The sequence below is a fragment of the Mus caroli genome, chromosome 3 (genome assembly GCF_900094665.2).
Source record: "Mus caroli chromosome 3, CAROLI_EIJ_v1.1, whole genome shotgun sequence".
In the NCBI taxonomy this organism is placed as follows: Eukaryota; Metazoa; Chordata; class Mammalia; order Rodentia; family Muridae; genus Mus; species Mus caroli.
In genome coordinates this window covers 52,737,544-52,751,315 of record NC_034572.1, presented here as the reverse complement: position 1 = coordinate 52,751,315, position 13,772 = coordinate 52,737,544, and the positions used below count along the sequence as shown (strand labels likewise).

At 40.4% G+C, this 13,772-nt stretch overlaps 1 protein-coding gene across 4 annotated transcripts in view; it reads left to right on the top strand.

The window, feature by feature from the left end:
* The window catches only part of Igsf10 (immunoglobulin superfamily member 10), a 35,342-nt gene that overhangs the window by 13,835 nt on the left and 7,735 nt on the right, over positions 1–13,772 (top strand). For 3 of the 4 annotated variants that reach the window (XM_029474958.1, XM_029474957.1, XM_021157444.2), the window contains 3 exons: positions 2,551–2,941; positions 6,571–10,788; positions 12,142–13,042. In XM_029474958.1, the coding sequence (XP_029330818.1) occupies positions 2,551–2,941; positions 6,571–10,788; positions 12,142–13,042 (5,510 nt within the window). Of the gene's footprint in view, positions 1–2,550; positions 2,942–6,570; positions 10,789–12,141; positions 13,043–13,772 lie in introns of those variants that run through there. The other variant, XM_029474960.1, reaches the window with a different exon arrangement.

Sequence of the window (13,772 nt, the reverse complement as noted above, 5' to 3'; positions counted from 1 at the left end):
GAGGAAGAGAGGGAGAGAGGGAGGAAGGGAGGGAGAAGGAAAGGGAAAGGAAAAAAGAGATGGGGAGGGAGGGAAGTAAAGGAAAGGGGAGAAAGAAGAGAAGGAAGGAAAATAAATAAATTTTCAGGAATTACTAAACCTTTAAATTTTATCCATAAAAGGTCATTTCTACCTGTTTGTCTGGAAGTAGAGTGGGATTCCTTAATATAAGGACAGTCTTTAACATAATGGCATTTTATAAACCATTACAAATTTTGAGTTTTCTCTACTTTTTATCCTCTACCATCTTCAAACTGAAACTACAATTATTCCCACAAATGAAGAAAATGCTGTAAGAGTTTTCACACACCGAAGTGGGAAACTTAAGGACTAGACAAGTCTAGCAATGAGAATGAGGAGAACAAAAGAGACTGCACAGGGAGCCCTTTCTCTGCTTATAATCTTGACACTTGAGAAGCTAATTGACACTGCATGGTAACTACTCAACTCTTTAAGCAAACAATGCTGTTGTTCGTGAAAAGCACAATAAAGTACATATGTCCCATAATATTCATCATAATTTGCATGCAGCACATAATAGCAATCAAAGCAATAACACCCACTGTTCACAGAGACTTTAAACATGAAACTGGAGCTATGTCTAGTGTTTTGACATAGAGTACATAGTATGCTGTGTCTGTATGTAACAATGTTGATTTAGGTCATCAGACAGCATTTGGGACATGTATCTTCAGGAGGAATCATTCATGTATCTTGCCTGAAATTCTCCACCTACGTTTATTCTCTTAGCCAGGTTTTTCTCTGATGGAGAAATATTGGGTTTGAGGTTTTACTCCCAGGTAACATTTAGGGAAAAGCTGTCTATGTTCTCAGTTTGGCTTTTATTTATGAGGGATGTTGGTATTCCAGAAAATTCTCTTTTGAAGAGATTACAATTTAGGTCAAAACAGAAAAATATGTAAAAAGTTATTGTTTTTATTAGTATTTCATGTTCTTTTCTTTTTAAAAAATGGTATGCTTAGAACTAATTAAGAGGGATTAGAAAATAATCAGAGAGGGATTTGATGAATGCTAAAGCATCATGAAAAATTCAAAATTTTTTGGCTTCTAATTCAGAATCAATTAAATTCATATTACTGAAAAAGACAGCACACCAGATATGTGCCAGCTGAGGAGTGGATAAACTGTGTAATGTGAGTGCTATGTAGAAACAGAAAGGAGTGAAGGGTTGATGTGTGCTGCAACATCTTGAAAACATTCGGCTACATGATGGAAGCCAGGCACAAAAAGCCACATATTGCATGGTTATGTTTATATGAAATGTTTAAAATACATGGATTCTTAGCAAACAGAGTAAGATGTTACTTAGGGTCAGGAAAAGATTTAAAAAAAACTATTGATGCGGATTGATCTTAATTTGGGGAAAAGACAATTTCCTAAGACGAAATAGTTGAGGTAGATAAAGTTATATCCCTGTGGATATTGTAATAAACCAGCATGCTGTGCTCTAAGAAGGGCCTAATGAAGGGGCAGGAGGAAATGAGATGGTAGAAAGGAAAGTCACATACCATGGCTTCTCTCATGGGTGGAATCTAGATATGTTAATATATTGACATAAAGGAAGGAATTGTTTAGGGAAGGATCAAAACCAACAGGAGTGAGAGGGAGACAATAGGAACCAATGAGAGGCAAAGTTCATGGTCAATGTGTGTGGAGACACCATAATGAAACTCTTTTTTTGTTTGCTAACTAAAGCCACTAAAATCTAAAAACAAAACATTTTGCACAAGAATTATTATTCAATAAAGATGTTAAAATGGGGGAAGTTGAAGTTCATTGATAGTCTCATAAATCTTAAATGTATTTAAACTGCTTTTTAAGTTTTTATTATTAATTACTCTTGCTGTCATTATTATTATTATTATTATTATTACCATCATCATCATCACTAATGCTTTTCACCATACACAAATGTAGGCAGAAGACTGTAATCCACTTAATGAGGCAATCTTGGAGAGGGAAAGGAAGCAGATGCGGGGCAGAGGCACACAGGAGGACAGTGAGAGGGAAATGAACAAGAAAAAAATGTGGACACATGCACAGAAATTCCATAGTCCACTACATTACTTTGTATTCTAATATTAAGAAAATAATAAAACCATTTCTGTGCACTTATCACCCAGGCTCAACAGTTATCATGGCCACAGATCCTGTCTCACTGCATCCTGTCCACCTGAGTCCACTTAGCGTTCTGAATCCAATCCAGGGCATGATGCTTACGCCTACACAGAACTAAAGATTAAAGAGAGTTTAAAAGTAACCATGACATCTCTATGTTCCTTTAGCGATAATTCCTTAATATTTATGACTGCTTGCCTATGTTCTAATTTCTCCAATATTGTCACATTTAGTTGGCAACTACTTTGTTTGAATTGAGTTGGAATTAAGGTCCCATGAGATTAATCTCAACATCTTTCTATATTTATAAACTTTTCTCTCTTTGTGAAAGTTCCTTTGAGAAAACAAATATGCCCATATCTTTCTTTACAGGTCTTAAAAATGAGCTATAACAAAGTCCAAATAATTGAGAAGGATACTTTGTATGGACTCAGGAGCTTGACCCGGTTGCACCTGGATCACAACAACATTGAGTTTATCAACCCTGAGGCATTTTACGGACTCACCTTGCTCCGTTTGGTACATCTTGAAGGAAACCGGCTGACAAAGCTCCATCCAGACACATTTGTCTCTTTGAGCTATCTCCAGATATTTAAAACCTCCTTCATTAAGTACCTGTACTTGTCTGATAACTTCCTGACCTCCCTCCCAAAAGAAATGGTCTCCTCTATGCCAAACCTAGAAAGCCTTTACTTGCATGGAAACCCATGGACCTGTGACTGCCATTTAAAGTGGTTGTCCGAGTGGATGCAGGGAAACCCAGGTATCTATCTTGTTTGTTTCTTAGTAGTAATTAAAAAGAGGACTCAGCTGGGAAAGTGTTATCTGTAATGGGAAGTCCTAGATAATGTAGATGCAGAAAAGGAAGTCCCCAAAATGACCAGTGACAATGAACTCTGTATCCATCCACAGCTGTGTTTATGCTGCAGTGGGATAACGGGAAGCTGGGAGGCTGAGAAACTTTACTCCATGGCATTGTGTGTGAAAACTTTGCTCATCTGTGGCATAGAGAATCAAACCCATGGTTCTTGGCCTAACTATCAGGTCCTCTAGTATGGCCCAGGCCTGTTCTCATTCTCAAATTCCTCAGCCCCTGTCCTTCTCAAGCAGGCAATTTGTGTTCCAGATGCTGACACACTACACCTGTTGCAGCTTGGAACCCTGCTGTTGCCTCTGCCTATATCTCTTCCCTTCTTTTTTCTGCTTTATGTACTCTGGGATTGCAGCTCTGCTCAGCATTACCTCCACAAGGGAGTCACACTGCTTATCTGAGCATCCACATTAGAATCATGACCTCGTCACTCATAGGGTGCCTGTGCTTCCTTTCTTGAATGAACAGTATACCAAACTTACAGACTTATTAATTTATAGATTAAAATGCCTGCTGCCTTCTGCTATGTCTAATTTGTCTATCCCTAACCTCTGCAATAGATCTGGGACACAGTATGTACTTAATACTTTTAGTTAAATTGTTATTATGTAGCAATTAAGATGGTAAAAAGAAATAAGTTCACCATCTCTCTATTAGTTATCCATGGTTCTAATATGTCTCAAACATGTGTGTAAAAAGATTTTTAAAATGTATGTGTGTGTATCATGTGCCAATATACAATGTGCATATCTGCCATCTAGTTACACACACACACACACACACACACACACACACACACACACACACACACACACCACGTCAAATACAGACAAACCCATTAGGACTAAAATCTTCCAGTCATGTCTAAATGACAGGTTCTCTTGTGTTTGAATTGGCTTACTGATAATTTCACAAGAGCTATCAATCAGTCAAATCACCCTTATACTTAAATTTTTTTCCTATTCCCTAAGCATTTTGAAAGCCTCTCACAGGCACAATGTGGCTGTTTCTCTGATGCTTGCTGCAGTCCAATATTATTTACCCATAGCTTCTTGCATCTTTCATTCTTAGGTTCTTAGGTGTTGCTTTTGATATTTTCTCAGCATGCATTATTCACAGATATAAAACTAAAATCTTACTGCTCAACTCTTATGTATATCTATGTATGTAACACCTTTGCAATGCCAAATCGTAGTGTAGCATCCATAAAACCATCTCCAGTAGCAAAGTTAATAAATATGAGTGACAGAATTGAAGTCCTGCCGGCTGTCTGCCTTCCTGATACTTTCCTGCACCCTTCTCTCCCTGCCCACTCCTTTCTTTCTATCTTTACTGAGCTGCATCTTTCTTGGGCACCCCCTGGCCAGGAATCTGACATACAGATCAACCAACAGAGCTTACTGTCCTGTGGGAAGGCAAGCATTTAAACAAGACATTCCAATGGTGAGTGTTGAAGGTTAAGAGAAGAAAGCAGGGCACTGGGAGAGGTAAAGGAGGTGGCTGCTTGGATGTCAGGGCCAAGGCCTTGAGACGTGTGTGTAATGGGCAATGGGATTAAGCATGGTAGACAGACAGCTCACGCCGTTGGCTTGGCATAGAATGACAGGACTGGGAGATGGAAACCACTGGTATGCGACCTGGAAACTGATATAAAGCAGATGAAGTGACGCAGTGGGATTTGCATCTGCGCAAGCGTGAGGCCCGAAAGCTCTGGTCCAGGTACAAGCAATCATCAACACCCCAAGATAGGAGCATAATTCTGTGATGAGGTTTAACTAGGCCAGAAGCTGGCTGCGTTCACAGCTTCATGAGGTCAGATCCAGGGCAATGACAAGCAGGTAAGGTACACAGTATGTCAGCAGGTGACAGGTAATGTTGGAAAAAGCTCCTTGTGGTTGTTCAAAGCTTTTCATTCTTTCTACCTACCTCATCTGCACAATTTTTATTTTTATAAAATTTGGTAAATAATGACTGTGGGATTGCATGGCACATGGAAGTATAATAGTGTTCCCTCATCCATGAAGGATACTTTCCAGGACTTACAGTGGATGCAGAAAACCAGAAGTAGTACCAAACAATACGGTGTTTATCTCTGTACACCATGGCCCTAACTTTTGAAGTTTAAAATACGTTAGCAAAATTAACACAAGTTTCTTTTTCATTCTTCCTAATTTCACAGTTACATTCTCACCATCAATCCTATAACTCCAGCAGGTTGTTTGTAATATGTTTTTTTTTTTTCCTTTCCTAAATTGAGAAGTTTCTTTAGAAAGGAACCATGCCCGTAGCTTCTCTCTGGCATACACGATTGTCTGCATTTCCACTCTTGTATCTAAGGGCATGATTAATAAAACAGGGATTATTTGAACATAGACACTATGATACCATATGTCTAGAGATGCCTGAGGTTGCTATTTATATGATTTTAAGTGTGGAACATATTGCATGTGCCTACATGGGCAAGAATGATTGTGTCCTGTGCCGGGGGTTGGACCAACTGAGACAACATGAGATTTCATCAGGGTCCTCAGCACTACATGCGATTTAAAACTTAGGTTTATTTGAGGAGCTTTCCAGTTCATATTTTCAGCCCATGGTTAACTTCAGATGAGAGGACAGATACACACCTAAAGGGTTTAGAGTGACTTGCTTGGACCTTTACAAGGAAACCACACATGTGTGAAACTGTTCTCATGAATTACATTTAAGACATCTAATGTTTCTCTTAAGTGCTATGTTCAGCAAGTGGTTTAGGAATTACTATGTGTATGGGACAGAACAGAAGTCTCAGACTATGTGACTATAGTTTTTGGTTCAGAGATAATTCTATACCTCTTATCTAGCATTGAATGACCAGCTTTTAAAAATAGGTTCATCAGAGCACTATTTAAAATGCCCAAGTATATGTCATCTCAGTGCCCAAACAGGATGCCTTTGTGACGAGTAGTATATGATTTGCAAACTCTGATATTACTGGACACAGTCTCTCCCCTTCCCAACTAAGCTAGAGCATAAGCTGTTTTGAGGGGGGTAATGGAAAAATGCTTGCATTTTTTACTTCTATCCCAGGTCTTAGAGATTTCTAAGCAGCGTTATCTTTTTAAGTATGGTAAGGGAAGGTCTACAACTGTCCTAAAACCTTGGCATGAGGAACTGTAGTGTTATTAAGTGCTGAATGTAAGCTTATGATTTTGATTCTCTGGATAAGGAAATGTTTCATTCAATCAATTTTTATCAAGTACTAAATATATATCCAGGGCTTTCTAGGCATAATAAATGCTGCTATGGATAAGGCAAATAAACCCCCCATACCTGTGCATATTATAGTGTAGCATGATGTGTGGGCAGTATATTTTTAGAAATCATTTCAGAAGCATAAAGCATAGTAACTCAGCCATTAAATATTAAATTTTCAAAATTGCTGTTTTAAGTCCTAGTGAAAACACTTCTTTAAAGTGTTACTGTGCTAATTTATAAAGAGACCACAACTTTTGAAAATAATTAAGTTATTTTTTTCCTAGATATAATAAAATGCAAGAAGGACAGAAGCCCCTCCAGTCCTCAGCAGTGTCCCCTTTGCATGAACCCCAGGATCTCTAAAGGCAGAACTATTGCTATGGTACCATCTGGCTCGTTCCTATGTACAAAGCCAATCATTGATCCATCACTGAAGTCAAAAAGCCTGGGTATTCAGGAGGACAATGGATCTGCCTCTGTTTCACCTCAAGATTTCATAGAACCTTTTGGCTCCTTGTCTTTGAACATGACAGACCTGTCTGGAAATAAGGCCAATGTGATCTGTAGTATCCAAAAGCCTTCTAGGACATTACCAATTGCATTCACTGAAGAAAATGACTACATCATGCTAAATATGTCATTTTCAACAAATCTTGTGTGCAGTGTCAATTATGATCACATCCAGCCAGTGTGGCAACTCCTAGCTTTGTACAGTGACTCTCCTCTGATATTAGAAAGGAAGTCCCAGCATACTGAGACTCCACTGCTGTCTCCCAAATATAAACAGGTGGCTCTTAGGCCTGAGGACACTTTTACCAACATAGAGGCTGATTTCAGAGCAGATCCTTTTTGGGTCCAACAAGAAAAAATTTCCCTGCAGCTCAACAGAACTGCCACCACACTTAGCACATTACAGATCCAATTTTCCACTGATGCTCAAATCACTTTACCAAAGGCAGAGATGAGACCGGTGAAACTCAAATGGACCATGATTCAGATGATGAACAATACCAGACTGGAACATACTGTTTTGGTTGGTGGCACTATTGCCCTGGACTGTCCAGGCAAAGGTGACCCTTCACCTCACTTGGAATGGGTTTTAGCTGATGGGAGTAAAGTGAGAGCCCCTTATGTTAGTGAGGATGGGCGATTCCTAATAGACAAAAAGGGGAAGTTGGAACTCCAGATGGCTGATACCTTTGATGCAGGTCTTTACCATTGCATAAGCACCAATGATGCTGATGCAGACATTCTCACATACAGGATAACTGTGGTAGAGCCCTATGTAGAAAACAAGCATGAAAATGGAGTTCTGCACACAGTAATTATGGGTGAGACACTTGATCTTCCGTGCCGTTCCACTGGTATTCCAGATGCTTCTATTAGCTGGATTCTTCCCGGGAACACTGTGTTCTCTCAGTCATCAAGAGACAGGCAGATTCTTAACAATGGGACCTTAAGAATATTACAGGCTACGCCAAAAGATCAAGGCCATTACCGCTGTGTAGCAGCCAACCCATCAGGGGCTGATTTTTCCATTTTTCAAGTTTCAGTCCAAATGAAAGGTCAAAGGACAATTGAGCATGACAGCGACATAGATGGATCTGGACTTGAAGAACCCAAGCCCAGTGTTCTCCTTAAGCAGCCACCATCTTTGAAACTCCCTGCATCATCTTTGACAGGGACAGAGGCTGGAAAACAAGTCTCTGGTATACATAAGAAAAACAAACATAGAGACTTAACACATCGACGGCGTGGGGATTCCACTCTCCGGAGATTCAGGGAACACAGGAGGCAGTTCCCTCTCTCTGCTCGGAGAATTGACCCCCAACACTGGGCAGCACTTTTAGAAAAAGCAAAGAAGAATTCTGTTCTAAGGAAGCAAGAAAATACCACAGTAAAGCCAATGCCACTGGCTATTCCACTTGTGGAACTCGCTGGGGAGGAAAAAGATGCCTCCGGCCTGACTCCTCCAGATGAAGAACTCACAGTTCTGAAAACTAAGGCCTTTGGTGTCCCAGAAAGGTCACCAACTGCTGACTCTAGACCAGTAAATCATGGCTTTGTGACAAGTTCAGCTTCTGGCACAGAAGTCTCCTCAACCGTGAATCCGCAAACACTACAACCCAAGCACCTTCCTGATTTCAAATTATTTAATGTTATTGACAGTACAGCTGTGTCAAAGAGTATGACCTGGCCTGTAACAAGCAAAATAGAAGATACAACACACCAAAACCCAATCATTATCTTTCCATCAGTAGCTGAAATTCAAGATTCTGCTCAGGTTGAGAGAACATCTTCCCAAAGTGCACACCCCGCAACAGGGGGAGCCATGGCTACCTATGGCTATACCAGCATGCTTAGTAGCGTCACCAACAAAGCCAATACAGTCTTGCAGTCAGTAAATCCAACAGAAAGTTATGGACCTCAGATACCTATAACAGAAGTAAGTAGAGTTAGCAGTAATAACTCCTTTGCTCACACTACTAAAGATCCAGGCTTCTCCAAGCACCCTTCAGATTCCCACACCACTGCCCCTTCTTTATTTCAAACTCCTAGAAACAACAGTACAGGTAACTTGGGAAGAGAGAGGACAATTTGGAGCAGAGGGCAAGCTATAAGTCCATATAGAACTCCAGTTCTCCGTCGGCATAGACACAGGATTGTGAGGCCAGCACTCAAGGGACCTGCTAACAGAAATGTAAGTCAAGTTTCAGTCACAGAGCCCCCTGGGATGTGCCGAACCTGTTCTTCCACAGAAATGCTCACCATAACTACAGCAGCACTGTCAGTTACAGGCTCATTCCACAGTACCCTCCCCAAAGCTAACAATGTTGGGATTATTTCAGAAGAGTCTACCACTGTGGTCAAGAAGCCATCATTACTATTTAAGAACAAACAAGATGTAGATATAGAGACAATCACAACCACTATAAACTATTTCAGAAGTGAAAGTACCCTCATGACTCCCACTGAAGCAAGCATGATTTCTGCTCCAACATCTGTATCCCTGGGAAAAACTCCTATAGACAATAGTGGTCACCTGAGCATGCCTAGGACCATCCAAGCTGGAACAGATTCAGTGTTGACACCACCCCTTTCCAGTCCGCTTAGCCAACCCTCAATACCAACAAAAGCAACACGCACAAAATTCTCAAGAAGGAAAATTCCCTGGCACCCAATCTTGGCAAATAACCATAGCAAAGAGGGGATGTTAAAGAATCTGCATCAGTTTGGTTTACAAAAGAACACAGCCACTAAGCCTCCTGAAAAAGCTCCTCTTTTACCCACAGATCATGGTTCCTCTTCACCTTCTACAACACTCTTGGCAAGTCTGTCGCCAGCTCAGTCTGCAACAATGGCTGCCACTCGGCACAATGGCACTGAAGTACAAGGTGCCAGAAGTCTCTCTGTCAACTCCTTCCCAGTGCTTCCTAGCACCACAAGAAAGAGATCTAGTACATTAAGCTTCCTGTCAACTCCTCCTGTTATTTCATCTGCCATTATCTCTGAAACCCAAGAAGCACGATCCAAAAAAGCAAAAGACCAAACAAAGGGGTCTCTGAAGAACAAGAAAGGCCCAACCATCACCCCCAGGCAGATTTCTGGCTATAGCACATACTCAGTTCCAACAACAGCTGATACTCCCTTGGCTTTCAGTCATTCCCCGGGACAAGTCACTGCTAGGACTGTAAGTACAGCTGCTCCTCACTCAGCAGCTTCTCTCCTGGGCATAACTGAACTGTCCCAGAAATGCACTCATACTTCGGGAAATATAACAGCTTCGGAAACAACTCTGTTGAGCAAATCACAGGAGAGCACCGCAATGAAAAGAGCCTCTGCCACACCACCACTCCTCAGCAGTGGGGCACCCCGAATGCCTACTTCTTCCCCTCTTCCCTTCACTAAGGTTGTGGTTACAGACAGTGAGGTCCCAGCAGTTTTCAAGATGATGTCAAATAGAATGGTCACCATATATGAATCTTCAAAGCACGATACAGATCTGCAGCAACCCTTAGCAGAGGCTAGCCCCAATTCTGAGATCTTAACTGGAACCACTGACTTTCCCCTCTCTAGTCTGTTGACCTCCACTCCTATGCCAGCACCAAGAGTGGATAAACCACAGGATTCTAAATGGAAGCCTTCTCCCTGGCCAGAAAACAAATTTCAGCTCAGGTCACACTTAGAAACCATTGAAAAGGGCAAAAGGCCAGAAATAAGCCTGTCACCCCGCCTCAGCTTTCCAGAGGCCAGCACTCATGCCTTGCATTGGAGTGCACAGAGGCATGCAGAAAAGAGTGTCTTTGATAAGAAACCTGCTCAAAACCCAACTTCCAAACACCTACCCTACGACTCTCTGCCTAAGACTATATTGAAGAAGCCAAGAATAATTGGAGGAAAGGCTGCAAGCTTTACTGTTCCAACTAATTCAGATGTCCTTCTTCCTTGTGAGGCTGTTGGAGACCCAAAGCCCACCATCCACTGGACTAGAGTCTCATCAGGTACTTGGAACCATTAGCTATAACCTTAGTTACAAAACAGGGACACAATCAGACCTTCCAGGATAGTAATCAAAGAACCAACACTAGTTTTAAATTTCTTCAAAATATAAAAGCTAGATTTGACTTTTTAAGTGTGTGTGTGTGTGTGTGTGTGTGTGTGTGTGTGTGTACCAGATTTCCTGGAGCTGGAACTACTTCTCTAGCCCCTACCAGAAGGTTTTAAACTTTATATTTATTTTATGTGTATGCATGTTTGGCCAGCATATGTGTATATGCACACATGTGCCTGAAGTAAACACAGGTCAGAACAGGTTATCATACATCCTGGAATTTGAATTACAGATAATTGTGAGCCAGCATGTGTGCACTGGGAACTGAATCTAGGTTCTCTGCAACAGCAACTAGTGTTCTCACCTGCTGAGCCATCTCTCTTCCCCTACTAGAAACGTTTCTTTTTTATAATGTGTTAAGAATGGTTTGAGAGGTAGCTAGATGGCTCTGTGTGTAAAGGGCACATATTGCCAAGCTTGAGGATGTCAGCTTAGTCTCTGGAACAGACATGGCAGAGAGAACCAACTCCCTCAGATTGTTTTCTTATCACTACCCACTGGCAATGGCATGCATGTGCCCATACATATACACACAAATCATTAAAACGAGATTGTTTTCTTATCACTACCCACTGGCAATGGTATGCATGTGCCCATACATATGCACACAAATCATTAAAACGTATTGATAAGGGAAATTTAAAAGAGTAATTATTAAGGCTAGATAGGATAGCACATGCCTATACTGCCAGCAACGGAGATGAATTCAATGCCAGCCTAGGCTATAAAATTAGATCCTGTCTTAAAACATTTTAAAACAACATTTAGGACCAATTATTTCTCTGATATTAAATTGTCTGCACTAAAACCATATACATATAGATAACATTGTATAGACTGAGAAGATCATGTTTATATACTTATATATATTTATAATTTATATGTATATATATCAAAAATTAAAGAAAAAGAGGCCATAAATTTGAAAGAGAGCAAGAGGAGATAAATGAAGAAATTGGAGGGAGGAGAAAGGGTGAAATGACCTATTCAAAAATAAAAACATTAAAATAAATGAATAAAAATGTTAAAGCCAAAATACTTTGAAAATTGATCATATATGTATATATAAAATTTTACATAAATGTCATGTTGAACTATCTGGATTTTAAATTTAAATTTATGTGCATAAAAAATTGAAAGACAGCTTTAACCACCTGAAGACTATGCTTTTTAATTTAATTGTACTTTTTGTCAGTTCAACAATGATCACGAATTCTATGATTTCTTTTTTTCATTTTATCAGGACGTGAAATATCCCGAGGGATACAGAAAACCCGGTTTCATGTGCTTCCCAATGGCACCTTGTCCATCCAGAGGGTCAGCATTCAGGACCGTGGACAGTACCTGTGCGCTGCCTCTAATCCACTAGGTATAGACCACCTTCATGTCACTTTGTCTGTGGTCTCCTATCCTGCTAGGATTCTGGAGAGTCATGTCAAGGAGATCACAGCTCATTCTGGAAGTACTGTGAAACTTAAGTGTAGAGTAGAAGGTATGCCAAGACCTACAATTTCCTGGATACTCGCTAACCAAACAGTGGTCTCGGAAACACCCGAGGGAAGCCGAAAGTTCTGGGTAACACCCGATGGAACGTTGATCATCCATAATCTGAGTCTTTATGATCGTGGTTTTTACAAGTGTGTAGCCAACAACCCATCTGGCCAGGATTCACTGTTGGTTAAGATACAAGTCATCACAGCTCCCCCTGTTATTATAGAGCAAAAGAGACAAGCCATCGTTGGGGTTTTAGGTGAAAGTTTGAAACTGCCCTGCACTGCAAAGGGAACTCCCCAGCCCAGTGTTCATTGGGTCCTCTATGATGGGACTGAACTGAAACCACTGCAGTTGACTCATTCCAGGTTTTTCTTGTATCCAAATGGGACCCTGTATATAAGAAACATCGTTTCTTCTGTCAGGGGCACTTATGAATGCATTGCTACCAGCTCCTCGGGCTCAGAGAGAAGGGTAGTGATCCTTAGAGTAGAAGAGCAAGAGACAATCCCCAGGATAGAAACTGCCTCGCAGAAATGGACAGAGGTGAATTTGGGTGAGAAATTACTACTGAACTGCTCAGCTACTGGGGATCCAAAACCTACAATAATCTGGAAGTTACCATCCAAGGTTGTCATTGACCAGTGGCACAGGTAAGCCTTTCTGTTAAAATTATCTCCTTTGTCTACTTGATGTTACCTATACAAACCTTTTTTACTGTGCTCTTTCTAAAAATTGCTATTCATTGTACACTCTTCACTATATAGTAAATCCTGTTTCTGAAAAGCAAAAATTATAGCTTGTGGACTATAAATTGTGTTCTTCATGACATTGTGCAATGCTTTTATAGAATGCTAGAAAGAGATGAAGCTGAGTGCTTTTCCGTTTACACTTATTTATTAAAATATACATGCAATAGAAATTAAACATAGTATATATGAATCTACATGGAGACTTGGAAATTGAAGGTTTTTTTTCCCTAGTGTTACAGTAAGTTGGTACACAATATAATGAATTTGCAATTTTTAATTTAAATGTCAATATTAATTTTCAGGTTTTTCAGGAATCAAAATTACCTTAAATGTTAGACTGTAGTTCACTAAGATGTAAAGTTTTAAAGTGCTAAGCTAAAGAGTGTGAACTTAGAACCCACATGCTTACATATACTTTCTCCTCTGTATGCGTTTCCCATCTTGACATTCGGTATCTTCAATATTTCACTTATCAACTTTGTACTTATTTTCACAACACCAGCTCGCTCTAGCTCTCTTTCTCTCATGCACGTGCGCACGCACACACACACACACACACACACACACACACACACACACACACACACACACACACTGTCAGAATTGCTGCAGTTGCTCTGACTCTTAGCAG